The sequence below is a fragment of the Euleptes europaea genome, chromosome 3 (assembly GCF_029931775.1).
Source record: "Euleptes europaea isolate rEulEur1 chromosome 3, rEulEur1.hap1, whole genome shotgun sequence".
NCBI classification, from domain to species: domain Eukaryota; kingdom Metazoa; phylum Chordata; class Lepidosauria; order Squamata; family Sphaerodactylidae; genus Euleptes; species Euleptes europaea.
Genome location: NC_079314.1, coordinates 72,991,664 through 73,018,299, shown reverse-complemented (window position 1 = coordinate 73,018,299; position 26,636 = coordinate 72,991,664). Strand labels below are relative to the sequence as shown.

The 26,636-nt window shown below is 41.1% G+C and overlaps 2 protein-coding genes across 2 annotated transcripts in view; both read right to left on the bottom strand.

The window, feature by feature from the left end:
* The window catches only part of TBC1D15 (TBC1 domain family member 15), a 31,611-nt gene extending 22,920 nt beyond the window's left edge, over positions 1-8,691 (bottom strand). Inside the window, exons 1-4 of the mRNA XM_056845942.1 lie at positions 8,596-8,691; positions 3,301-3,396; positions 3,051-3,125; positions 1,190-1,328 (exon numbers count right to left, since the gene is read on the bottom strand). Coding sequence (XP_056701920.1) covers positions 1,190-1,328; positions 3,051-3,125; positions 3,301-3,396; positions 8,596-8,619 — 334 coding nt within the window. The 5' untranslated portion in view covers positions 8,620-8,691. The remainder of the gene's footprint in view (positions 1-1,189; positions 1,329-3,050; positions 3,126-3,300; positions 3,397-8,595) is intronic.
* A 4,378-nt stretch (positions 8,692-13,069) lies between these two features.
* RAB21 (RAB21, member RAS oncogene family) lies at positions 13,070-19,545 on the bottom strand. The gene is made up of 8 exons (XM_056847312.1): positions 19,378-19,545; positions 16,090-16,149; positions 15,857-15,964; positions 15,588-15,651; positions 14,757-14,811; positions 14,257-14,345; positions 13,637-13,807; positions 13,070-13,596 (listed from the first exon to the last, which is right to left on the bottom strand). Exons 1-7 carry the CDS (start codon positions 19,543-19,545, stop codon positions 13,668-13,670), a joined length of 684 nt encoding a protein of 227 aa, XP_056703290.1. The 3' UTR covers positions 13,070-13,596; positions 13,637-13,667.
* Between the last annotated feature and the right edge of the window lie 7,091 nt (positions 19,546-26,636).

The following is a 26,636-nucleotide window of genomic DNA, read 5'->3' as shown; positions in this document are numbered from 1 at the left end:
TTGCAATGTCAAAGACATCTCAACATTCTGTTGTTTACAGAGTATTTTCTGGAGCACCAAGTCAGGCAGTTGCCCCTCTACCCTTACTCAGCTAATCCGGTTACCTCTAAGACAACTACTGTAATGCAGTATACATGGATCTTTCCTTGAAGTCAACTTGGAAACTACAGCTGGTACAGAACATGGCAGCCTGAATACTGGCAAGTGCCAGGCACAGCATGCATGATACACTCATCTTTCAGTCACTGTACTGACTATCAATCAGTTACCAGGCTCAATTTAAGTACTAGTTATCACCTACAAAGCCTCCATGGCCCGTGACCAACATACCTGCAGGATCATCTCCTACTATGCTCTGCCATGGCAGCTTAAGTCATCTGAATAAAACCTTTTGAAGGTTCCTCCATCCAAATAGGTAAGATCGGCAACAGCATACTCACGTGCGTTCTATGTAGCATGGCCTGCCTGAGAAGTTTAAGAAGTCTCCCCCGGCACTATCATTCCACAAAACATGCAAAGCATAGGTGTTCGGAAGGGCATTCGTGTAATGGAATTACACGATCTGTAGTGGGACAGAACAGTCCAGAAGCGTGCACCTTCATACGGGACTGGGTACAGCATTGCCTTGAGCTGTGTAATCCCACATTCTGCACTGCTTCTACTATGACAGCCTGGGCAGTTTGTTGTTCTCATTATCATTCAATTTTGTATTCCCAGTCTACTGCATTGTTCATTCAATGACCTATAATGTATGATTACATTTTGTTTCTCTTTCTGTACTGTGTAATCCTCCTTGAGTCTCAGCAAGAAAGACAAGCTATAAATAAGCTAACTAAATGAATTCACACCACTGCTCCAATTTGCAATGCCTCGTAGCCCCCCCACACACACAGAGAGAGAGAGAGAGAGAGAGATTATTAGCATCATTGCTGCTGATCAACAAAGCAGGATAAAGCTCAGGAGCCCAAACTGAAAACTCTGCAAGTCCAGCAGCAGCTACGCAGTCTGGAGTTACACTTGCAAGACTAGCACAATCTCAGAGCCAAATAAAAGCCTCTCCCTGCCCTGCAGCAGACCCTTCCACATGCTAGGAGTAGGGAGGGAGAGTTGCCCATACACATTAGATCATCCTTCATAGGGCCAAACAGACCATGTGCTGGTAAAATAATATAATACAACAAACATGTACCTCCATTTGAATGAGGCTTCTTCTTAAAAGAGACTGTGTTGACCATATCCCATTCTGCCTCATAACTGTTCATATGTTCTGGCCCCCGTGGATTCCTCTCTTTAGGAGTCTGCGCCCACTCTACAACTGAACTGGAATCCTATATAAGATATCAAAAGCATATTTCTTGCAATTAGTTATAAAACCTTTTTTTTCTTTCCATGAGATCATTTCCTACTTAAACAAGCACACATTTGTGAAAAGCCAGCTGAAGTTAAAGCAGAGTGAGATACACCGAGATGAGCCAAGAAGTTTCAATGTATAATAATTCAAAAGAAAGAGCAGTCCTTTCGGGCTAAAAAGAAGCTGGCTTTGCAAATAATTGTCCTGGGGGTATAGGAGTCACACCTCTCTGTCCAGGTCACTGTTCTTTTCCAAACCTCAACTTACCCTTCTTTTGATATCCCAGAGCACCATCTAGACGCGGAACCTTGAGTACTAACTATTCAAGAAGAATTTTTCAAAAAGGGAACAGAAATGTGAGAAAACAGAATTATGTAGGAAGACACTACCTATTTAAGCAACAGGGTTTAAATTTAATTGCTTTTGAAACAATTAGGCAGCTTGTCTCCTCTGTTTATACTAAATTGTTTACTGCACATGTAATACTGTTCATATTTCAGCATTTCTCTAGTTACTGTTCTCTAATTGTGAAATTCAGCTTACATAACATGGTATACTTTTTTATTTCATTTTTTTTAATTTGTGAAATCCTATTTTACTGCATTGTACATTGTATGTAGTATACTCTTTTTTTCATTGACTTTTATAACTCTGTAATCTGCCTTGAGTCTCTATGAGAAAGGCAAACAAGAAATGAACTACAGAAAGACAATTATTGCTTCTATGTATTCATAATGAAAAAACTGTAAACTTGCAGTCTTAATAACACCTTTAATATAATGACCTAAAAACAACTTTTAGCCCTCCTGATATTGGGAACAAAATGGCAGCGTGTCTAGTTTAGTCAAGAAATTTGAGCTTTTTTCTTGCAGAATGAAATCTGGATTTAGAAATTATGACCTGGATGAAAACTGCAGTTGATTATTATCTGCAACAGAGAACTACTGAAGGTTTTATTTCTAGAAAGTGTACAAAATCACTTTACAGACTATAGCCTACCTTCCATCATGCTAATAAAAATCATATTTATCCTGGAGTGCAAATGAACTTACAAAAGGCTAACATCAACCTCATGACAACCCTTACTATGGGCCTCTCAGTTGACTAACCCTCTTGTCCCCATTTTACTATTCCTATATTTCCATTTGCCACAAATGGATCTCAACCACAACAAAAAGAATTGTTTGCACCGGTATTAAGGGGGATAGCAGCACAATACAAAAGAAGAGCCAGGATGTCCTGAACCTCCACAGTAAGACAGGAGAGAAACAACCTATTGCAATTAAAAGGTGGCGCAGCAATGCCGCAGCTCCAGATGGTGTTCTGGGCGAAAGGGGTTAGGAAGCTGCCTAAAGGCAGCTCTGCCCCCAGGAGCGCCCCCCCCCCATTCCGGAATGGGCTTTCCTTTCCAGGAATTCCCTGCCAGTGCAGCTCTGCGGCCCCCTGATGCTGGTGTGTTTGCCCCCAGGATGGCATAAGTGCCCCTTATTCCAGGTTAAAGGGGCACTTACGCTGGTGTGGGGTCACGTCAGCTCCTAAGGAGCTTTGCCCCCTCCCTTTCAGGATTGCAGCCTTAGGTGAGTATGCTAATTTACCATGCTACAGCAGAAATGAGTTTCTAACAATCACAAGGAGATTTCTTTTACTATTTAAAGGTTTCTGAACCTTAGCAAAAAGGTTATTGAAGTAATTAACGTACCTTTCTAGCATACAGTATATTAGAAGAGTCTAATGAATCATCCATAGGTCTCCAATCTACTATCACTTCAGTTTCCTATAACACAAATTTTAAAGTTATTTATACACATTACACCATTGTTATGAGTTTTTCTATTTACAAAAATAAAGATCCCCATTCACTTTACACACCCTTTCCCCTAAAATAACAAGATCTCAGAACACTTTAGATTCACAAAAGTCAAGAGACATCAGAAATTTGATTTGAACACCTTTTCTATGACCCGCAGTATTCCAGACAGTAAGCAGTCCTGATCATCGTTTCCACTGGAAGAGTGAATGAAAACCCCTTCTTGCTCATACACAACCTAACAAAAGAAAAAAAATTGATTTAAAAGCTTTGTTGCACAAAAGCATTTGAATCAGTTCTGGGGACAGGGCTTCATCCTGTCATCTAAACCAGACCTTTCCAATAGGATGTACGGTTTCAGTTTAAAGTGGTCACAGGGTCAGTTGTGACTTGTTGATATGACGAAGGACTTGGAAAGAAAAATATGGTTACAATTTTGCAGTGGATGCTGTGTAAGGATGTTCAAATATGGGGCCACAAGAATTTAAGTATGAAAGCCTCACCAACTAAGCTGGCTTCAAGTTCATTTATAAGAGAAAAACCATTCTTCAACCAAGAGCAGACACTTAATAAGGGCTAGATGTCAGTGAATTCACTTCTGACATAAACAGTAACAAAATCACAAAATAATGGTTTATTTTGTTAAATTAAACCATAATTTAACAAAATACCAAGACTGGGGGATATGAGAAAGGAGGGAAACGAAGAACCTAACGAGTGCTGAACATACCCAAGAAATTCCTCTAAATTATAGAAAGCCACAAGACAAAATTCCATCACATGCAATAAATACAAAACATCAGAGGTATTAAAATGTGCTACTAAAGGAGTCACTGATCCAGTATTGCCATACCAGTATATCATTAAACTAAAGTTGAGGACTCCCAACAAGTCGCTACTGGCACTTGCCGGCTACTACAGAGGAGCCTGTGCATTTTTGAAGTTTCATAGGCTTTTTTCCCTGTGCTAATTAGTTGATAGCTTCATTTCTGGTAGTCTTCCTAGTCCATTATCTTTTTTCTTTTTCTTTTTAAGGACAGAACAAAATCTGGTAACATGCAGGGGTGGGTAGGATATTTTTAGTTCCTCACAAGTCGCTCTTACAAAAGAAAATGTTGGCAACCCCTGGGTTAAAGATTAAAAAGTTATCTTCCTGCATCTCAATATGGAGGTTTCATTTAGTAATCATCATGGCTAATAGCCATTCAGAAGCTATAAATTAGTCTCTTTTAAATCTATTTAAGCTACTTGCCATTGCCACATATGGTGGCAGCAGATTTTATGTTTTGAACAGAAGCACTTTCCTTTGACTGACTGATAGTGCAATCCTTAACAGAATCACATCTTCATAAATCCACTGACTTCGACAGAGCTCTGTTTAGGATTGCACTATGAAACTATTATTGACCAATTTAATTGGGTGACATCAAGGCTACTATTTGATCCAGCCAAACATGCCGGCAGGTGGAAGAACTTCCACCTATAGATGGCAACTTTCTCCCCTCCCACTACAGTCCAAACCACCTCTCTTCATGCTCTGTCCCCTAGGAGCAGCATTTTAAGCAGCAGTGGGAGGAGGAAGGTGAGAAAGTCACCTGCTGCAGAAATATTTAGCTGGGCCCAAGCCTATTATATTATGGGAGAAATTTCTGTCTATCCACTTACTCCATGCAATGAATAACTTTACAAGCCTCTGATGATTGATCCACCTTAGTTTGCCTGTTTCCTTAAAAAAAAAAAAGTGTTTTAACTGTTCCTTGAAAGGACAGCAGTCCCAACCCCTGACCATTCTGTTGCCCTTTCTGGCATTTTCACCATCTCTAAAGTATCCTTCTTGTTGGGATGACCAAATCTGTATTCAGTATTCCAAATTCCACCACAAATTTATATAAAGGCATTCTGATGCTGGCAATTTTATCCTCAATTCCTTTCCTAACAATCCCTAATATGCAATTTTCTTTTGCCACTGTATTTAGACATTGCTGATATTTTCATTGAGCTGCCTACAATGACCCAAAGAACTCTTACCTAGTTCAAACCCCTTCCTTTTATATGTGAAGTTAAGATTCTATGCAACAAAGGACATCCATTTACATTTACTTACAATAAATCTAATTGCCACACTGGTGTCCACTGATTTAGCTTGGCAAAATGTCCTAGGTGTCCTCTGCACTCATTTGGATTTTACCATGTGAAATCATTTAGTATCATCTAATACATATCCTAATCACCTAATGCAGATCCTTGCAGGATTCCAGTGTTTACTTCCCTACATTGTGAGGGAATCAATTTACTCTAACCAATTAATGAGTACTCTTCTTAAATTCACTCTTGGCTCTGTTCGACATGTCTTGCTGGGATGAAATCATGTGGCTCGTTATACCAGCTAATTAACTCGTTTGTTGGAAATTTAAACTAAAACTACTGCTATTTGGTTAACACTGATTTTAAAAAAATGGGAGCAGACTGCTTTCCAATTTTAGCCCCTAGTGTGATCCACCAATCAGCCATCATATGCAAGATTTCCAGGACAAAGACTGAAAGATAACTGAGGGCAGAAACACGTATGCCTCATAGGAATACTCTACATTAGAAAAAAAGGTGTTCCTGTACTCTGGGCAACAGAACACAAAATAATATTATAACCAAAAATTATTTGTGCCCTTTCTTACCAACAGCAAACTTCAGAGCTGCTTTTCCCCCTAACCACAATGTGTGTCCTGAAAATAGTAAGCCACATTTCACTCTGGGACATGGATGAGTCTTTCTATCTGCCATGGCTGTATTCAAGCAACAAGAATAAGCCAGAATTTTGTCTGTGATACAAACAAACCTGAAAAGTCCTAACCATCCTCTGCCCATTGCACACACAGCTTGAAACTGAAGCCTTCAAACTAACCACAATGTGTTGTGGCATACAAAGTGTGTGTGTGTGAGAGGGGGGTTAACAAATTGAGTCTTACTTCTTGCTCACACCTCAGGATTCTATACCAGAAAGGCTTCCTGGTTTTGTGGGCAAGAACAAACCACAATTTGTTAAGAAGTCTCCAATTTGTTTAGTATACAAGGGGAAGTGTGAGGGATGAGGAAACACAAACACACATGCCAGATTTCAGGCTCATTATTATAACAAATGTTTATGGTTTGTACATGACTTCTGAGTACAGCCTGTGCATCTTACATCTAGAGTTACTGTGTTGTACCTACATGTATTTAGGCCACATGTGCTTTAAAAGATTTCTACAAACAGAATACCTGATCTACAATTCAATACTAGCTGGACCAAGCTGGGTTTGTTTTTAATATTAGATCCTTAAACCTACCTGGAAATTCAGCAGACTCGAGTTCCAGCTATGCACTGCCACTCCCTAAGGAATTCTGGTTAACATACAGTGCAACTTTGGGCATTACTAAAAACAATTGGTTTAAGCACACCAAAATAGTCTACATTCAATTGCATTCACGCAAACCAAAAACCAAGTGGAATAAAACATGTCTGAAATCACAAGAGCTACAAAAAGACTGATGCTTTTCAACGAGTTTCAGTTTTTTAGGTTATTAACCTCAATAATCAAAATAGATTAAGCTGAAAAACCATACTTTCCCCAAACCATCTGTATGTTTTACTGTCACTGAGCATATACATCACCTATCATGAGATAAGAACTTGTGCCACAGTATCTCAACATCCAAGCCCATCATTCTGCCAAATAGGTCACAATGGCCCAGCAAATATATTACACACTAGCAGCAACAACTATTTGGGTTGTTTAAACAAGGTGCCATACCCTGAGTGAGTGTGTCAATGTGGTTCTGGCCAAACAGACACCCTTCAACATTCTCAGTTGTGGCCTGCTCAGTGCGGTAAGAAATAGATAAAACCTTTTATTTGGGACTCTAGGTATGAATTGGATAATCTGAGGTTTCTTTTAGCAGGGGTGGATTTTAATATTACTCTGGCAGTTTCCAAGTTTTCCCCCCAGTTGATAAAGGTTAAAAAAATATTAATTTTTGATTATATATACTGATACATACGTAAATATGTTTCCTTTTTCTTTTAGTGTTGGTGTGACACTGTACTGAGCCGAATTAGCTGCATGAGCAGTATCATTAAAGTAGCAACAACTATGTGAATGCACCTACCCAATGAAACATAAATCTCCCTGTAAAATGTCTCCCCCATAACAAGAACTGAACTCTATTTACAATCTTGATATCTGATATTATATTCTGGCACTGGCAAGTCCATCAGAAATCCCTCTCCTCTACTTGGCAAGAGCAATTCTTGGCTGCCAAGTCCATTTGCTGTATTTCACTTGCAATAGTGTGTGTGTCTGTGTGCTGTCAAGTCACAGCTGACTTATGGTGACCTCGTAGGGTTTTCAAGGCAACAGAAAATAGATTAACCTTATTAGTCTCCTATTAAACAAAATAGAAACATCCTTTAGCAGTATGTCTTAATTTGTTATTTGGGAGGGAAGTTATCATCATGTTATCTGGCTGTGGAGAAATTATTATCAAGGATCCATATTCACACAATGCAAATTGTTTTGCGCTCTTTAACGGGCTTAACTCTATCAAATACACAGGACAAATGGTGAAAAATCTACACCTAGCATAGATTCCCCCCAATCCCCTCTTTTTCAGGAACACCTGATGCTTATGTAAAATATCAATCTTAAACTGGCCAAGTTAATAAATACCATGGGGGAGGGACAGCAAGTACTGTGTGTATGTAAGTACGTTAATCAGCCATAAAATAGTACATATGATCTTGTGTATCCTTGTAAACCCTAAAAGACCATGGTGCTAAAATAGTGACTGTGTTGATAGCATACACAAGCGAGCTTTCTTATAAGTGACATATGCCATACTTTTTATTTTGTATGGCTTCTATATCGTACATCTTGTCCTCTCCCTAAATGGGTATATTATGGGTGGACAGATAAGGTGCCAACTAAGAACACCTTACAGACATGGATGAACCGGGCTTCAAATTCAAGCCACAATACTCGTTTTCGCAGCCTGATAATTTCTCACGAGGAAAGACACACAGCCCATCCCATACAGCCCTTCAACCAGGGCCAAGGTAACCCATGCATAGTCTTTCCTCGTTTTACCCAAGGCTATGAAAAGAGTACCGCGTGCTAGGTACCAAGAGATGGGAAGGGGCGGCGCTCCTGTATCGTATTCCTCCAGGTGAAGCAGCAGCCCATCTCACCCTAAATGAAGGCAGCGGCCCCCGGCCCAAAGACCTTTGGGGCTCAGTCAGGAAGCCTGAGTCACGCACCAACTCCAACGCCCCCCACCCCCAAAGTGCCCGAAGACAGTGATTGAGAAAGACCCCTCCTCGCGAGCAGAATCCCTCAGAGCAACCAGCTCTCCTTCCTTCCCCAACCGCGGACCCCAAATTCTCTCTGTTTCTCCCTCTGGTTACCTTTCCGCTCACAGGACCCGCCATGTTGGCTACTAGTGTTTATGGTGACGTTGCCCTCTTCACGTGTTCCCGCTGCTTCACAACAACCCCACCCCCATCCCGCTGGCGCATGCGTGCTTTTAACAAAGCGGGGAAGGAGAGGCGAGTCGGCGTGGTCGCACCATAATAGGAGAGGACCGGATTCTAGGGAGCAGGCTGAACTTCCGGTAAAAACCGAATGCGGCCGTGGGGACGCTAGTGTCCTTCTATTCCCCGGTATCTCTATGGTGAAATCTATAGGGGAAGCTAAATTAGGAAATGTTGCTTATGGCCGTGTTAGTCCAAACGTAACCCCCCCCCCAAAGTCCAAACAACACCATATAATACCTTTATTAGGAGCAACCCAAAAACGCATAACAAGGTACAAGCTTTGGAGGGGTAAGAGAAAAACCTGTCCAGCTTTAGACCGGAAGTGCCAAGGACATTGGTGCTATGAAACTCTAGTCTAGGCTTTTCTGTCTCTTTAGTCGCTGGAAATGGAACCTCGAAAGGGTCATTATATGTCAGTCCGTAGGGCGCAGTGAGGCTTCCGGTGTTGGTGTTAGAATTTCGTTGTTCTCGCCTGAACAGCCGTTACTGGCACACTTTTATGCTGGCATTTATTCCACCAACCTACGCCTCAGTCTGATCTTCCACTGCAGGTAGTGGAGTTGCAGTTTCCTTAGCAATAACTACCGTCTCCTTTCCAGCCTTTCTCCTCAGTGGAGACCCAAATCGACTGACATCGGTCTTCTCTCCTCTTCTCCATTTTATCCTCACAACCCTATGAGGTAGGTTAGGCTGAAAGTGTGTGACTGGCCCAAGGTTACCCAGCAAGATTCTTTGACAGAGTAGGGATTTGAATTCCCCAGATCCTACACTTTAACTGCTACACTATAATGGCTCTCTAGAGGTTGCTGTGTTAGTCTAGGAAAAATAAACAGGAGTTTGTAGGGTTGACAATTCCACGTTGGGAAATTCCTGGAGATTTTAAGGGGGGAGCTTGGGGAGGGCAGGGATCTCAAGTTGGGTATAATCCCAGAGTCCAGTCTTCAAAAATAGCCACTTTCTTCAAGGCCGTTGATCTCGCATCAAGATCTTCAGGCCCCACCAAAACATTATTCCAGCCTCAGCTTCTGTGAGCTTGAGCACATTTCTCCTGGTGCAATGAGCTGCTCTTCACTAGATCATTTTATGTAGGAGGTATGACCCATGCCCGTTTAAGTTAATGCTACTACAAGCTGCTCTGAGCCTGTAGGTTACACAGAGGAAGTAGCTGAAACTCAGTTTCATCATAGGAAGTGTATTGCGACAGAGCTTGGAAATGCAGGAAAATACACAGCTAGCAAAAAGTCATACCAGACTTCACAGAAACATGCCTTAAACTACTTCTATAGCCAATCTTCCAGTAGCTATATTAACTATACAATGATCAGTAAAATTATAATCCAAACATACCTCAGTGACTATTTCTGCCTCATTGTTGCACAAGAATTTCAGATGATCTCCTTTGTGGCATTTCAGAATCTAAAGCTGCTAAAAGTTCATTAAATCGAGTTCAAATCAAAAGTGCAGCTATGTTACCCAATTATACAACTGACCAAGCTAGAAGTGCAAATTTACAAGGATTTTTTTGAGAGGGGGGAGGATTACAGGGGGGAAATGGCAACTTTGAATAACTTATTCAAACCTTACCTATTTATGCGATCAAGTCATAGCCAACTTATGGCAACCCCATAGGCAAGATATGTTCAAAGGTGATTTGCCACTTTTTGCCTCTTCATAGACTTCCTTGGTCATCTGCCATCCAACTACTAACCAGGGCTGACCCTGCTTAGCTTCTGAGATCTGATGAGATCAGGCTAGCCTGGAGTATATCCAGGACTACCTTGATATAAACTATGTAATATGAGACAGCTATACTATGGCTCATGGAAGGAAACTTGTTAAATTCTACTTTGCAGAATTTTTTAATGGAATAGCTCACCTCCATGCCACATCAAATTGCAGATAAAACTTTTCAATATTAATGCTTGCCATTTGTTTAAAGAAACAAATCTGCTGTTTAAAGAAACACGTCTAAAGTCCCCTGTAACTCACGCAACTACTTACCTGCTACTTTAGATCTGGCTTTGCTGTAAAGGATATAGACTCTAGTTTTAATTTTAAAATTTTTACATACACTGAGAATTAAAGTGAAAAAAATCTTAGCATGGAAAAAAAGACTGGGAAGGAATATGTGGCACTGCACTATGACAGACATTAGAGTATTAAATGAAGCATTCTGTTCCCTGATGGGACTGGGACCTGCTGAAAAGAGATTTAACTTGAGCAACAGCCTTATAATAATACCTGTTGGTTAACTTGGTTTTTTTTAAAAAAATTATGTTTACCAGATACCAAATAAGCATAGATAGGCAAGCATAGAGTTTGTAGTAATAGACACACCAACTCCCTGGGTTTAAGTTTCATCTTAAAACTACATCTGTACTTCTAGGAATTTATGTTTAGAAAACAAATGGTTTTTCTCAACATTAAGACACCAGAAAGTACAATATAAATGGAGGTATTATACTTTCATTCTTTTTACACTAGGTACAGCCTACACAACTGTCATTTATTTCAGTGAACTCTGTTCAGAAGCAGAGATGATGCACTCATTGCAAAGATCTTCAGTAATAACTCCACCTCTGCAACAGCATAAGAATTCCAAAACATCTCTCCAAGGTTCATTGAGAAACATTTGCCAGTATCAACCACACTGAATATTACTTCTCCAGGGATATACCCCCTTCCACTATTAATACTACAGGGACTCCCAGATACCTACCATCTTAGAACAGCCAAAAGGATGTTGTCCAGCCATTCCTCCTGAGGTTGTCAAACATTAGTAATGTTAACAATGATGCTTTTTGTTTTTGCTTTAATAGGTTTATGTTAAAACTAAAAACTAGAAATACCAGTGCTCTTGGTAGGAAGAATATAGAGGTGACTAGGGCCTTGTGTAGGGGACTTATGGTTTAAGGTAAGGAAAAGACTTTGAAGGGGTACAAGAGAAAAACAGGACATCACAGATGTTTGGAATACTGACATTCCACATTTGGAGTACATGCAGGACAGACCATAAAACCTTGGCTCTCAGATCTATTATTCTGATTGTCCCACTTTATGGTCCACTCCCATTCTGTGACAAATATTAACAGAAGTGACAGAAAAGTTTCCTTCTAACAGTCTGAGCCACCTCCGTCTGCCTGAACATATGTTCATTCACAGCTTTACCATGCTAGACAGTATTCACTACAGAAAAGTAGTTGTAAGAGGTACTAAATGTGAATATTTAATGAAGATAGAGCAGCTTACAGTAAGCAGCACATGGTAAAGTCACAGTAAGCAAACTAGACAGATGTAATTTAACAGATCATCTAACTTACAATTCCAGTAAGCGTTAGGGTACAGAGTACAGTGTACATATTAAATTATCCAGATTATGGTCATGAGCAACAGATAGTTCCTTCCCCTATATCTCAGTAGATCTTCATAAACCAACTTATTCAGGACGATGAAAGCATGCAGTGTTATCTAAAACTATTGCTCTTAAAGTTTGTGTTAGGTTTGGGAAAGTGAAGTTAGATTGTTAGTGTCAGTTTCCCACTATTTTGATGTTTGAACCATTTATAGTCATCTCTGGACCAGTGATAAGAAATTAAAACCTGCACACGTGAGGTTAGAATGATTTACATGCTCACCTTAGTAAAGACTATACCATTACAAGTCAACATCATAAATATATCCATTTACCAAAAAGGGAAAAAAACACCCCACCTTAACCTGTATTTCCCTCAGAAAGCTGGTGTGTTCCATTTTGTGATTAGTGGTTAGCTTTACTGTTCTAGTCCTGACAATGCCTGGTTTAGTTTTCACATTTCCATTCCTTTTGAAAATATTTACTATATAGTTGGTGGTGGTAGCTGAAATATTTTCTACTGAAAAACACAAAGTGGATTTAAACAAATCTTACACAGAACACATCAGGAGTTGATATCAGTTTCAGTGGCCAAAAAAAATAGACTGCAGCAAAGTTATTTTCACTTCATTCCAGCTTTGTACAGGAGAAAGGTGAATACATTTTGGTGGCACAAGATACAAGAACAGCTCTTGTTCAGTGATTAGCAGATGGAGGAAGCCCAAGTTCATAAATTAGATTTCTTTGCAACATAGGAAACTAGAGCAGTTGAAGAATTCAGGCACATCAAACTTCTGCTAATAGACAAGTGTAGCAGCAATTCACAGCATACCAATTACCTTTTTGTGAGCGGTGGTTAGGCTAAGTGTTATATAGACCAATATTTGCCAGAAGAGTTTCAAAAAGGTGTGCAAACTTCAGAGCAAGCTGAGAGTATGATTATGGAATCTAATGGTGGGGTGGGGGAGAAATGAGCTGGTAGACAATGAAATCTGTATCTTTTCACCAACTGTTATTCACTTCACAATCACCAACAAGACTAATGTACATATTTCTGCACCTGCACTTGTAAAAGCAGATAAAATATTTAATATGTAATTTACAATTTATTTTACCAGCATGGAGTACAGGATGAGTATATCAAAGTAGACAGTTATAGGTTGATGCCAACCCTGCAAAAATAGTACTTGGGTATCTGCTAATTAAAAAGAATTTGCAATTTTGAAATGATACAATTCAATCTACCACAAAATACAAAGGGCTGCAAAAGATGTCTCATTCCAATAGTGTACATAAGTTATTAAATAATGATCTCATTTAAAATATAAATGAAGCCTTAAGTCTTTCCCACATGCAGTATTATTCATTATTAAAGAAACATGTAAAAAGGCCATTGGTTTGTTTTGTTAACCACTGTAGAAAATGCCAATTCTCTGGTCACATATTCCACTAGCTTAGCACTTAATGTTTTTCTTTTTTGAATTGTTACAAATGATTTTAAATACTGTTAATTCTGATTCTCCGCTGATAAAGAATGAGACTTTGAGTATGGCAGTCTTCACTAGGGGGCATGATGCACAGTCTTATACAATTATCCAGATGAGCAGCAACTGCCACTGCTCTGAACTGGTGGCTCGTCATCAATGATCTGTACTCCCCGCCTTGTAGGTCCTGACTGACTGGATCCATTGCCTCGTGCTCTCTCATCAACCTGTGCGGTTTCTATCATTCCTAGGAAAGTAAGAAGGTTGCATTAGGATCTGTAATATTACATAGTCAGATTCACAATGCAATTCATTAAATCCAACATAAGCTCAACACTTCTAAGATTCAGTTGATATTTTAGACATTTTCCAAAATGAACTATAGAAGCATTTACATATTAAAGTTTCCATTCTGCTTGTTTCAGTAACATTCAACAGCTACACTGGCAAAGTTTAATGTTGTAAGTTCAGAGACAGTGCCAGCTGCAGTTTTGTCAGTAAGTACCAACTGTGGCTTCCTTTATAGAGTCTGTCTCAGGTGCTGCACAGCCCTGCTTAAAACCAGCTTTCATTTAGTCTGCTTTTATTTAAAAAAAAACATGTGACTGCAGAATGAACTCTACTCAAGGTCTCCAGGTAGCTTAGTTTGACTGAATTTAACATGGCTAGCTGTCCATAAACACAGCGCAAACTTACTTTTACAGAGGTCAAGAAAGAGTTCTTCTATTCCTTTGTTCTGTTTGGCTGACGTGTGATAGTGTTTTGCTCCCACTGATTCTGCATACCTGTAAATATGGCAACTCAAATATAAGAGAAATCTTCACACACTGAATGTCATCTGCTACCTAAGTATAGCATTTAGTCACGTTTCTCCTGCATCTAGCATACCCATGATGTATAATACTAACCGGTGATGTGCTTGAAGCCAGGTTAAATATGATGGGCTAGAAAGCCAAGTGGAGTCTTTCCACACTTGTACTTAAGCAGTAGAGTTTAAAAGAAAAACCACCCAAAGAAGTTAGGGTGCCACTAGGCACCTTGTGAATCATAAAACAGCTGAGTGGTTTTCCCTACAGACCATGATTGAGTTTTCTCAAGAACTGCTAGAGAAGATCATTCCCATGTTCTTATAAAGAAAAAAGTATTTGAGTCCTAAGGTCTTCAAACTATTACTGAATTAAAAGAAACAAACTTACGTTTCTGCTTCTTGAATAGAGACATGTCTTTCTTTGTCCAAATCTATTTTGTTACCTGTTGAGAATTCAGACTTCTTTAGTGTCCAATATATTAGGAAATGCATCATCCATGCAAACTCTACAAGTGATTTCCAACTAGTTGTACACTTTTACTCTTTTTCCTTTCCATGCCTTTCCAACTGCTTATTGAAATGAACCACTATTCAACCAAGCTACCTCAAACTCCAAGATCATTTATCAAAGGTGCTGAATGAATAGCTAGCCCCTTTGTACTATTACTGAAAAAAGAGTAGAATAAGCATCTACACATAATACCCTGAACCTTCCCAGTTCTTGCCATATCACATTTCATATATTCACAGCTCAGAAAGCTGTGGTTACTGCAGCACAGATGGGACATCACAAGGCTTAATTTTAAAGAGATCTTGAAGAACTAGGCAAGAGACATTAATGTGGGTAATATAATCCTACCTTATGAAAACTTTCTAAATTAGCAACATAAAATAGGTTATAGTCTATTCCAAGTGTTCTAATGTTTCTTTGGCAGCAAGTATCTGACCGGTAACCAGTTTAGCAATTTGTCATCTGCTCAATGAAGCATTTAGCTCATCTCTAAACTGGCATTTCATATTATCAATGCTCTAACTATTTTAATTTCTATTCTTCACCAGCTCAAAGTTTAAGAGTATATTTTGTCTGTACTAACAGCAAATAAACCATATTTATGAAGACTTTAAAAGCCACTATTAGAAGCTGCTCAGCAACTATACTTCAACAATCTGTATTTTGAACAAGATTCTCCAATAGAATATGTAACAGTTTAGAACTTACCAACTATGCATAGACAAATTTCATTTCCCAACATTTTTCTTAATTCCTTGACCCAGTTTTTTACCTGTACAGAAGAAACGTTAGTTGTTTTACTTACATTATTACAATAAGCTTTGGGTTACAACTGAATACAACTGGTTAAAATATCAAATATTAGCACAAACAAAGAGCTCAGTTTGTCCCAGTTTCTTAACTTGTCTATTAAAACATAATCTCAAACAAGCTTAAAATGTGTTTCTTGTATGGAAAGAGTACATGCAATTAGTTACCTTCTGAAAGGAGTCTTCATCTGTTATATCATATACTAAAATAGCTCCATTAGAGTCTCTGTAGTAAATGGGACCAAGTGCATGAAACCTTTCTTGACCTGCTGTATCCTGCATTTAGCAAATAAATTTATATTACTTCTCATTAATGATATTGAAAGCAAAATCCAGCATCTCAGCATAAATTACCACACCAAAATATCAAGGTGAGTTTCAGAGAAGACAGAAGGACATACCCATATTGCAAGGTTGACTCTCTTTCCTCCAATATTTAGTTTCTTTGTTAGAAAAGATGCCTAAAATGAAAATCAAATATTTTGAGTATTTCAGATGTACACGTGATGCCAATTTATCATAGCTCATTAAAAATAATGCCCATACCTAAGACCGTTATATTTATATACAAGTGTACTACCTAGTACACGATAACAATGCAACAGAAAAATTAAGCCAGAGATCTCTGGTTTACTTACAAGTCAGTCATAAGATGCAATCAGAATATGAAATCAACCAGCACTATTAGAGCCTAAAAACATCTCAAAAGACCGGTTCACATTGTTTTATTGTACATATGACACATATATGGAAGCAAAAAATAGAAGATAGGGACCCCATTTCCACATATACTGTGGATAAGCATGTCCATTTGACACCCCATCATGTGGCTTTTTAATTTTGTACCCAAGGACCTACATGCATACATAGATGATCTGGCTAGGAATACAGTCCATACAGCCTTTGTACTACCATAACTGAAACATTCACAAATCAGATAATATTATGGGTTTCCCGCTGCCAACACAAGCCACTCTACTGTTGGATATCATCAATATGAAGATGATACCCAGATCTATATATCCTTATTCAAATCCCCTGGTGATGTGGTAGAGGTCCTGAATAACTGCTTGTCTACTGTGGTAAACTGGCAGAAAGTGAGTAAATTGAAACAAAACCCTGAAAAGACAGAGATAACGCTGGTTAGGAAGGCAGAGATCTTGAAAGATATTGTGCTCCCCACTTCTGATGGCATTCAGCTGACCCTTGCTGACTCAGTTAAGTGCTTTGGGGTTACAATGGACCCAATTTTACTACTGGAGAAGTTAATGCAGTTGCAAAAAAGGCTTTCTTCCCACTCAGCCTAGCCCAAAAGATGGCCCATACCCTGGTCTCTGGTTTCCTTTTCCCCACAGTATGTTTGATGCCACATTTCCTTAGTTAATATAAACTTTTGTTTAGAGGCACCAAGAACATTTATTTTGAGCCATGGAGAATGCTCCAGATGCTTAGTATATTTATGATTGAAGAGCTATAGATTTTCACTTAAACAAAAGAACATAGGCCATTAGGTCAAGTTTTATCAACCAGGAAGTGGCATGAAGGGTTCTCTTATATTCTAAAAGGAAATATGAGAAGATTTCCTTCAACTACCCAAGACTGAAGATAGGGCAGTGGTGAAAATTATCCTCCTGCAAACATCAGCTCCTCACATGACAGCAAAATACTAGTAATTTTTCAGAATCACAGGGGAAGTTTGCCAACCTGTCTGTGCAGTGAAAAATCACTGCTATCTGACCAACCATGGGAAAAGAGACCAGTGCAAGCTTCACTATAAACACTTCAGAGATATCTGAAGATACTGGTTTCTCCAACATTTATAGGACAGGCAATGGAAATCCTCCTGCCATCAGCTAAGAAACTTTGCAATACATATGAGCAAACGTTCCCACCCAGCTCTTTAGCAGCCCCCCCCCAAAAAAAACCTTGTTTGCATATACCATTAAGTCAGGTACCTTTCACTGATAAACTGCCACAAAGATCAGGAGTATCTAGAAGCCATATAAGCAAGTTACTTTCCATGTTTATGCTTGGACTCCGAGAGCCACAGGGCTGACTCTCCATATCTGAAGGGTGGATTATGAAAACATGAAGTTTCTGGTTAGATAAAGGGCAGAGAGACATCTATTAAACAGAGTCAGTTCAGCTTGCTACTGGCTACTTCTGAGTATATGAGGCATGCTTTGGTCAAGAGGAGAAGGGCAAAGTTGCCGTATGGCATTCAACTTAGGAACTGTTAGGGAAACACAAGTGGCAACAGGAAATTTCTGGGAAAGCCTCCAACTGAATGGCCTTGTTCAAGGTTTTATGCTCAGATAGACAAATTCATGTGCGACCTTATCCTATGTAAGGGCCTGTCGATCAGTATTAATGGGTTTAGGTGTATCAAGGTATCAACTTCACAATTATGTCCACCAACCACCCAAACTTCCTCACAAAGCAAGCATCCCAGTACAAAATGTATTTAAATGGAGAAACAAAACTTCTGGATTAGCCTCCCACAAAGCACAGAAGGTGTATTTAGTTTAATTTAACATTCTTAAATTGTTATTTTACCCAAATCCTTAATCACTTATTTAGCAAACATCTAAAGTACAAATAAGCAAAAACTCAACCCCTAATTTAGAACCCAGGCGCTCTGCTCACAAGAGACGAGGCAGAGGTATTTTTCAATGTAGAAGAGTAATTAATAAGATCTCTCCTACCAGTGCAGAAAAGTGTTGACACTAGTGTTATGCCCACAAAACATTCTTCCCAAAGTAAGAGTAAATCACCTGAATTAAGTATGTGTACGACTGGCATATCTGCCCTTCCTTTGAAACTGTTTCACACTATCCCACCATCCGGATAATTAATTGTCATTACAAAGGGCCTCGGCCCAGTTTTCAAGAACAAGTAGTTAACACAATTCAACAGGACAAGCTCAACCAGGAAGAATCAAGTCAACAGTGCCTGGAGTTCTAATATGTATACTATATGGAAACTCTACGTGTGGTTTCTCCCTCCCCCCGTATATCCTCAAGAAAATATATTTATTGCAAGTTGGTAGAAAAGGGCAAGAGTCCAGTAGCACCTTAAAGACTAACAAAAATAGTTTACCCTACCAGAAACTATTTTTGTGAGTCTTTAAGGTGCTACTGTTGCCCTTTTCTACTACTGCAGACAGACTAACACCCACTGTAACACCCACTGTGAATTAATTGCAAGTTAGATTACTCGCTTTCAACAGTACATTTGGCAGCTGGCTTCTGAAGCCACTCCGGGGCCCTTCTGCCACAACCAACGACAACCAGCCTCGCAGCCTTTTGCGGCCGTCCACTTCAACAAACGCATAACAAGAGGTTCACGGCAATCTTACGCACAGCCTAGGTAAACGCCCGCAGCATGACACTGCGCAAGTTCCCCCACCGAACCTTTCCCCTTGCGCTCGTGCCGGCGGGGGGGGGGGGAGAGGGCGGAAGCGCCCGGCCCGGGCCTCTGGAAACTTTCCTGGCCGTAGCGGGAAGAGCGTCCCTTCAACACGCGTCCGCGAGCCCTCCACAAACTCGTGTCCGCAGCCGTCGGCGGGCCGCGGAGCCGCTCGCGGGAGCAGGAGGAAGCTTTCCCCCTCCTCGCCCGCCTACCCGCCCAGCCCTACGAGGCGGGAGCGACAAGCCAGAGCCGAAGCGGCCTCCTCCGGCCAGCCCCACCTGCAGGGTGGTGATGTGCTTGTCATTGAACTTGTTCTCGCAGTAGCGGAGGACCAGCGACGTCTTGCCCACGCAGCCCTCGCCGAGCAGGACCACCTTGAAGGAGAAGTTTCGCCCGGCCGGGCCGCCGCCGCCGCCTCCTGCGCCAGAAGTCGCCGCCGCCGCCATCCGCAGCGAAGTCGCCGCCGCTGCCGCGGCCTCACATCGGCGACGGCCGCACCCCGCCCCAACTCCGGCGCGGGGCGCTGAAGGAGGCCTGGCCCGAGGGGAAGGGGCGGGAAGGAAGGAGGCCGCGCCGCACGCGTACCGGAGGAAGCGAGGGAGGGGAAGAGAAACGGGGACGCACTTCCCTCTACCGGGGCAGCTCACCCCGCCCGCCCCACTCCAATGGCGCCTCCGTCTTCCTCCTACGTCAGGCGACGTGCTGTCACGCGGCACGCCAGAGGCTGGCTTAAAGTCCCGCCCCCCAAAAACGGAGGCAGCAACGCGCGGGGCGGGTTTCTTAAATTTGTGGAAGCGATAAAGAGGCGGGGGCACGTTGTCCGGAAGGCACGTGATAGGACGCGAGAGGTGGGCGTGGCCTGTCACTCCCGTTTTGTGCGTTCCGGGCGCCTTTCGTCCCTCTTCGCGGAGCGTTTCAAATGTCTTCAGGAAGGACGGTTTCCCGTCGCTGTCGGAGCGGAGGGGGGCCGCGCAGGCCGCGCTTCCACCCTATGTATGTCTACTTGGAAGTACGTCCCATGACATCCATGGGGTTTACTTCCAGGTGAGGGTAGAGGACGGTATGGAAAGATTCTCTTCTGCCTCGAACGCAAGTTTCCCTGCAACCTATAGCAAGTAGGAAGACTACTTTTCAGTTGATTCACAGTGGGTAGCCGTGTTAGTCTGTCTACTGCCTGCAGTAGTAGAAAAGAGCAAGAGTCCCTGCAGCTTCTACCCTGCCAGAAAATATTTTTGTTAGTCTTTAAGGTGCTACTGGACTCCTGTGCTTTTCTACTACTTTTCAGTTGGATCACTAGTTCCATACTTAGTAACTAGGGTTGCAGAGGTAGGAGGAGAACAAAGTTCGAATCCAGTTCTACCTTTAAAGACTAACAAAAGAACCCCAGCTTTCCTGAATAAAAGCTGACCTCCTCAGAAGGTAGGAAGAGCAGACAAAATCTTTACCCTGCTTTCCGCTCCCCTCCTTTTTTTAACAGCCCCCCATTTCTACAGTAGTCTTTCCACATGTGCCTCGTGTGGCAGAGAAGACAACATAAGGTTTAATTTCTGGATCGCTGTATGGCATTCTTCCTTGCCCTGACCTGGATGGCCCAGGCTAGCCTCATCTGGTCAGATCTCAGAAGCAGCCTTTGGAGGGGACAAAAGGAAGGGCAATGTGTCTCAACAGCCATCCCTCAATTTGCTTTATTTACAAATACACACATAAAGGCAGTCCTACAGGGCAGATCTACTATCCCGCAACTGTTCTTCAGAGAAAGAAATACCGCACTGCAAGGTGCTCCCTGCTCCTCTCTGTCCCTCAGTCAAAATTTCACTTCCTTCTCAGACTCTTACCTCCCCCCCACATCTGCTCTTCTTCCCTCCACTAAAGCAGGAAGCCCACCTCTTCCAAATCTTGAAAAAATCAAAGCCAATTGAGGAATGGCTGTTGTGGGATTTTACTGTATTGAGACCAGGCCTTTTTCTCTCTATGGACTCTCCGGGATTCTCATCTTTAGTTCCTCTTCCCATAATCCTTTTACAATATACTACTGTGAGCTGCAAAAATACAATGCTTTGGGGTTGCCCTTTGGTTAAAATTATTGCAGACATTCCAGAGCCTAGCTGTACCATCCTTAAAGTCTAAACATGCAAGAGACACTGGTATCGGAGATTATCCTTGATGGTGACCTGACAAGGTCTAGATGTTCTTTCAGGAAATAGTTCTCATGTGACATATGTTCTCCCCCTAGCCACATCCTCGTGGAATGCCTGAATACAGTATATTCTAGATTGACATGTATTATCTCTGCTATGAACTGCAAAAGGTATAAAGCTTGGTTGAGTCTTTTATTCAGCGCTGCATGCCAAAGTCATAAGTGCTTTGCTCGTGCTTGATATGCAGACGGAATATACTCCTTGTTCTTATTATATATTTGCATTAATGTATATCTTAGGATGTATTTGCTATGCCTCTTTCTTTTTAGTTTGCATTATGCAACAGAGTTGTAGAATGTGCATCTGTTGTTCTCTATGTGAATCTTATCCTACACGACTCACTCCAGCCAGGGATGAACCCAGGGAGACCTAGAGGCTTCCTAGCCCCAGGACTCAGCATTCCCTCCACAGCTGTTAAGATACATTATCCTCCCTTCCCCCAATTTCAACTTGAGATTAAATTGGTAATTTCTCATTCATAAAAACTTGTAATTGTTGGAACACCAGGTCTAGAGGACACTGCTTTTCTATGATTAGAAGAGTGGTGCAAACATTTCCTGTGCCCTTATGAATAACAAGTTTCTTGACTGTATTGATTCTCTGAGCCATCTGGATATTTTAAATAATAGTACTTTTTCATGACCTATAGTAAATTTTTCTAATGGTTCTTTCAGTTTGAACTTCATCTCTTGGTCTTACTGAATCAGTTGGTCCCTTCCTTCTATATGACTATAATTGCTAGTAGATCCTGACAAACTAGAATTGTTGTCTAAATTGAATTTGCTTGCTCAATTTTACATTTAAGATCTGAAATGCCCTATCTTTGGCAGAGTAGTAGTGTACCTTGTCATATTCCTCAGCCAGCTTCTGGCTCTGGCACAAAAGTGAAGCTAAGAAATGCAAATAAGGGGGGAGAGAGAAGAGAAAGCAGCTTATACCTCATACTAACCTGTTTTAGGGAATGTTGGGTAGATAATTCTTCAGTTATATTGCTCTTCTATGAGACAGGTAGGTCTTTCTCAGAGAAAAGTGAGGCAGAAATGTTTTTCAGCAGAAAATAAATTGTATATTCCAGAAAAACTGTGATCCAGCCCTATCCATGGATCACAGCCTTTCCTTTTAAGAACATAAATCCCTACAAGAACATACATGATTTTTATTGAACCCATTGATTTTAAAGCCCCAATCCTTGGTGAATCAAATTCTATTAAAAATAACTAGTTTGTAAGTGCATGCATATTGCTACGTTGGTAAAAAAAAAAAAAAAAGCTCTTTCCCTTTTCTTCTCCCTTAGCAAAAATGAGATAAAGATTCCTTGGTCCCTTGAGTTTCTTCTAATTGGAAAATCATTTATTGATATATAAATTTCATTTTTTTCTGGATGATTAACTGTTAAACGTATTCAGGAACAATTAATTTTTTAAAATGCACAGTTCTGATAATACCTGCCTCCTCCCAACCCAACATACTTCTGCCCTATGTAATATTTACTATCACAACAGTGTTCTAACAGCAAGTATGGGAGCATACGAAGCAACATGAATGTTTTCAGAAGTTTAATGTGTTTTCTTGAAATGTAACAGCTAGATTTCATAAATTGTGGATGTAGTACTAGAACAAATCCAGTAGGTGGCATTTGCCCTCGGAATCATTGCAGACAGCATGTTTTCCCAATGACATTTCCTGTATGAAAAACAAACAGACGCATCATGCCAGAGCAATGACCATTCTAGCTTATTTTGATGCTCTCTTTATGTCAGAATTCAATACAATGCTTAATGGGTGGGGAAGGGAATCGGCTTCCTTAGATCCTGTTTCTTAGAAGGACAGGACCGGAACATGTGACATTATAATGGAAGTATCCCCAGACAAACTTCCTTTCCCTCACCAGTCAGGAACTATAGCCCTTCCACGCCCATCTAGCCATAGTGATAGCTCCTCCTAGCTTGAGCCTCAGAATGTTTTTTTTCTTAGTTCATTTAGAAAATAAATGCTGACTGTGGGTTACTTCAGATTACAAAACTAAGGAAGAAATTTGCTTATTGTATCACTATCATTTCAGTTATTTGCTTTCTGTAATCAATACAGACAAGAATTGCTTATTTTAGGACTTCTGGACAAATACCAGTGCCACGGGGTTGTAATCACTGAAATAACCAGGGGAGCTTCTGTATTGAACTGAAGCCAATTTTGTGACATAGGAGACTTTCATATTAGCCTTGAACTCACTGAATGGGCAGCTCAAGGGCAATAGGAAAGTTAACATCATGAAACAGGTTTCAAATCAGTCCACTGCAGCAGCACTCCAAGTTATTTTGGACTCCTTAACTAAATGCAAAGGAACTGTGCAACTGTTCACAAGACTAGGCTATCAACAATCAATGCAGAACATTATACAGACATGTCCCATTCAACCATTTCTTAATCACCACTATTGCACTACAGTAACCCATAAGTAGGTTTGACACATCACAGAATATGTACAGTCTGCAGCTACGCCATTCATTTTTATGTACTTTTCACATAATGACTCATGATGCCAGGCTTTCACTCTTAATATTGTCAAAAGAACAACTCAGGCCAACCATATACAAGAATGGGTCTTTCTCTGGGCATAAAGGAGAAAAAATGACATTACTATATCTATAAGTTATAATCAGTAAGTTGTACTAAAACTGGGTAGACCTGGATTCAAATCCTCACTCACCCACAGAGCTTATTGAGTGACTTTGGGGCAATCATCCACCCTAAAGGTCAGCAATCCATCAACGGACTGTTGTAAGGAGAAAATGAGAGTCATATACCCTGAGCTCCTTGGAGGAAAAGCAGAATAAAAATGTGATAGCTGTATCTGTCTACCTCAACCATCTGTAACTATTTGTGATTTAGTTAGCAGAGATTCTGATCCAAAGTATTTTTGCCAGCTTCTAATAAAATAGTTCTGACACCGCACTACCCAAAAGTAAGCATTGTCTTCTTTCAGCCGAGTTCCTCAGGTAAGAGTAGAGTAGAAGAGCTACTTACACAACCTTGGGAAAGAATACCACATAGTTATTACTGAGGGTGTGAATCACCTCTTGTATTACTAAAAATAAACATTACACAATACCTCCTTCAATGACATCTGGGACATACAATGAACTCTTAATTGGTCTGGCAATTTATCAGCATCTCAATACTTGACAGATATAATCCAAAACACACTTACTAAGACAGACATAATCCAAAACCTTCCTCACCTTGTTTATGCTAAAGGCGCTGTGTATGTCCAGAGAAGATTCAGCCAGAGGTGCTCTAAGGTATATTTTCCTAGATGGCATATAAAATTGGGGGTTTTTTGCAGGCAAGTCGCAGGTGACTTATGGTAACCCCATAGGGTTTTTAAGGCAGGAGATGTTCAGAGTTGGTTTGGCATTGCCTGCCTCTCCATAGCAACTCTGGACTTCCTTGATGGTCTCCCATCCAAGTACTGATTAGGGCTGACCCTGCTTAGTTTCAAAGATCTGATGAGATCACGCTAGCCTGGAAGATAAAACAGACCCCTTAAAACAAGCCATTACGCTCCTATGCTTGCAAGCCCACGGCAAGCTCCAGATGACCTGGTCCTATTGGGACTTTTTAGAAAACAGAGTTGCACTTACCAGTAACTTCTGTTCGTTGAGTTGTCTTCTGTGCAGGCACACATCGGGACTGCACACGCGCAGGCCAGCCATCGGGAAGATTTCTCATAGCTTCTATATGGTAGATAGGGGGCGCCGCTTCCTCCACGCATGCGCCAACTTTCCCGCCCAAGCGGCGTGACGATGGAGGGCGGCGCCCCCTGTCCCTCAGTTCTTTAGTCTGCCAGCCGCCAAAACTCCTGAAACATACAAACACACTAAAGAGCTCATAGCGGGGCAGGAGGGAGGGATGTGTGCCTGCACAGAAGACAACTCGACGAACAGAAGTTACTGGTAAGTGCAACTCTGTTTTTGTCTTCGGTCTTCTGTGCAGTCCCACATTGGGAGATTAAGTAGCTACTCACCATGGTGGTGGGTATAGAGCTCTTAGTCAAACAATGAATGTAAGACCGCTCTCCCAACTTCTGTGTCCCGTCTAGATACAGCATCCACCGCATAGTGATGTATGAAGGTATCCAGAGAGGATCAAGTCGCCGCTCTGCAGATGTCAGTCAGCAGAACTCCACGCCATAGTGCAGTTGACATGGAATGAGCTCTTGTAGAGTGAGCTTGTAATGACTCTGGGCATCTAACACCAGCTTGCTTGTAACAGAATCTGATGGTCTGGACAATCCACCTAGAAATAGACTGAGACGACACTGCCAGACCCAACCTGGGTCCAGCAAAGCAAACAAACAGAGAAGTACATTTTCTTACATTTGCAGTACGTTGTAAATAATAAAGCAACACCCTTTTTAAATCCAAAGAGTGAAGGGATTTTTCTGCTTCCGATTGGGGAAGAAAACAGGTAACGATACCGGCTGAGTCAAATGAAATTTGGACACGACCTTAAGTAGGAATTTAAGACTTGGTTTAAGCACCACCTTATTAGGAAAAAACTGTAAAAATGGGGGCACCGAACACAAAGCAGCTAGTTCCCCAACCTGTCTGGCTGACATCACAGCCACTAAAAAACAAGACAAATGAGCCATGGAAGCTCTATGCAAGGGCTCAAAGGGAGGTAGCATTAACTGGGACAACACCAACAATAAAAACCATTGAAATATGTCTGTAAACAGTGGGGTATAACTTAGCCAACCCCTTCATGAACATTTTAGAGTTATGATGTGAAAAAACAAACTCTGTCAACCCAAATGTGGAAGGCCGACAGGGCAGCCAAATGAACCTTAATAGATGAAACACTAAGACCCTCCTCATGCAGAGTCAAAAGGTATTCCAACAAGTTAGGCAAAGGGCAAGATTGAGGGAAAAAACCTCTGTCTAATGAGCACTTAGAAAAACGATCCCATTTTGAAGAGTAGGAAGCTCTAGTTGATTGCTTCCTACTGTTAAGCATCACTGTGAGGACCCTATCTGAAAAACCTAATGTGGAGGATTCAAGAGCCATGCCAAGAGACGTAACTTGTGAGGTTCCTGATGAAACACGTCGCCCACCCTCAATAAATCCGGGGCCACTGGGAACCGGATGACCCTGTTTTCTGCCATCCTCTGTAGGAGGGAAAACCAAACCTGTCTTGGCCAAAAGGGGGCAACCAATATGCAATGAGTCCGAGATTTGAGGACCTTGTCCAGGACTTGCACCATTAAAGGAAGTGGCGGGAAGGCATAGTGGAGGCCCTCGCCCCAAGGGATTAGGAACGCATCCCCTATTGATTCGGG

Bases quoted from the DNA above. Each gene is read 5' to 3' on its own strand.
- RAB21 (XM_056847312.1), bottom strand. From the start codon at position 19,545: ATGGCGGCGGCGGCGACTTCTGGCGCAGGAGGCGGCGGCGGCGGCCCG. The intron at 16,150-19,377 runs GTGGGGCTGGCC...TTTTCATTTTAG, and splicing joins AGCACATCACCACCCTGCAG to GCATCTTTTCTAACAAAGAA. The intron at 13,808-14,256 runs GTAAGTTTGCGC...TTACTTTCCTAG, and splicing joins CTTTCTTGACCTCTGTAAAA to GAATGATAGAAACCGCACAG.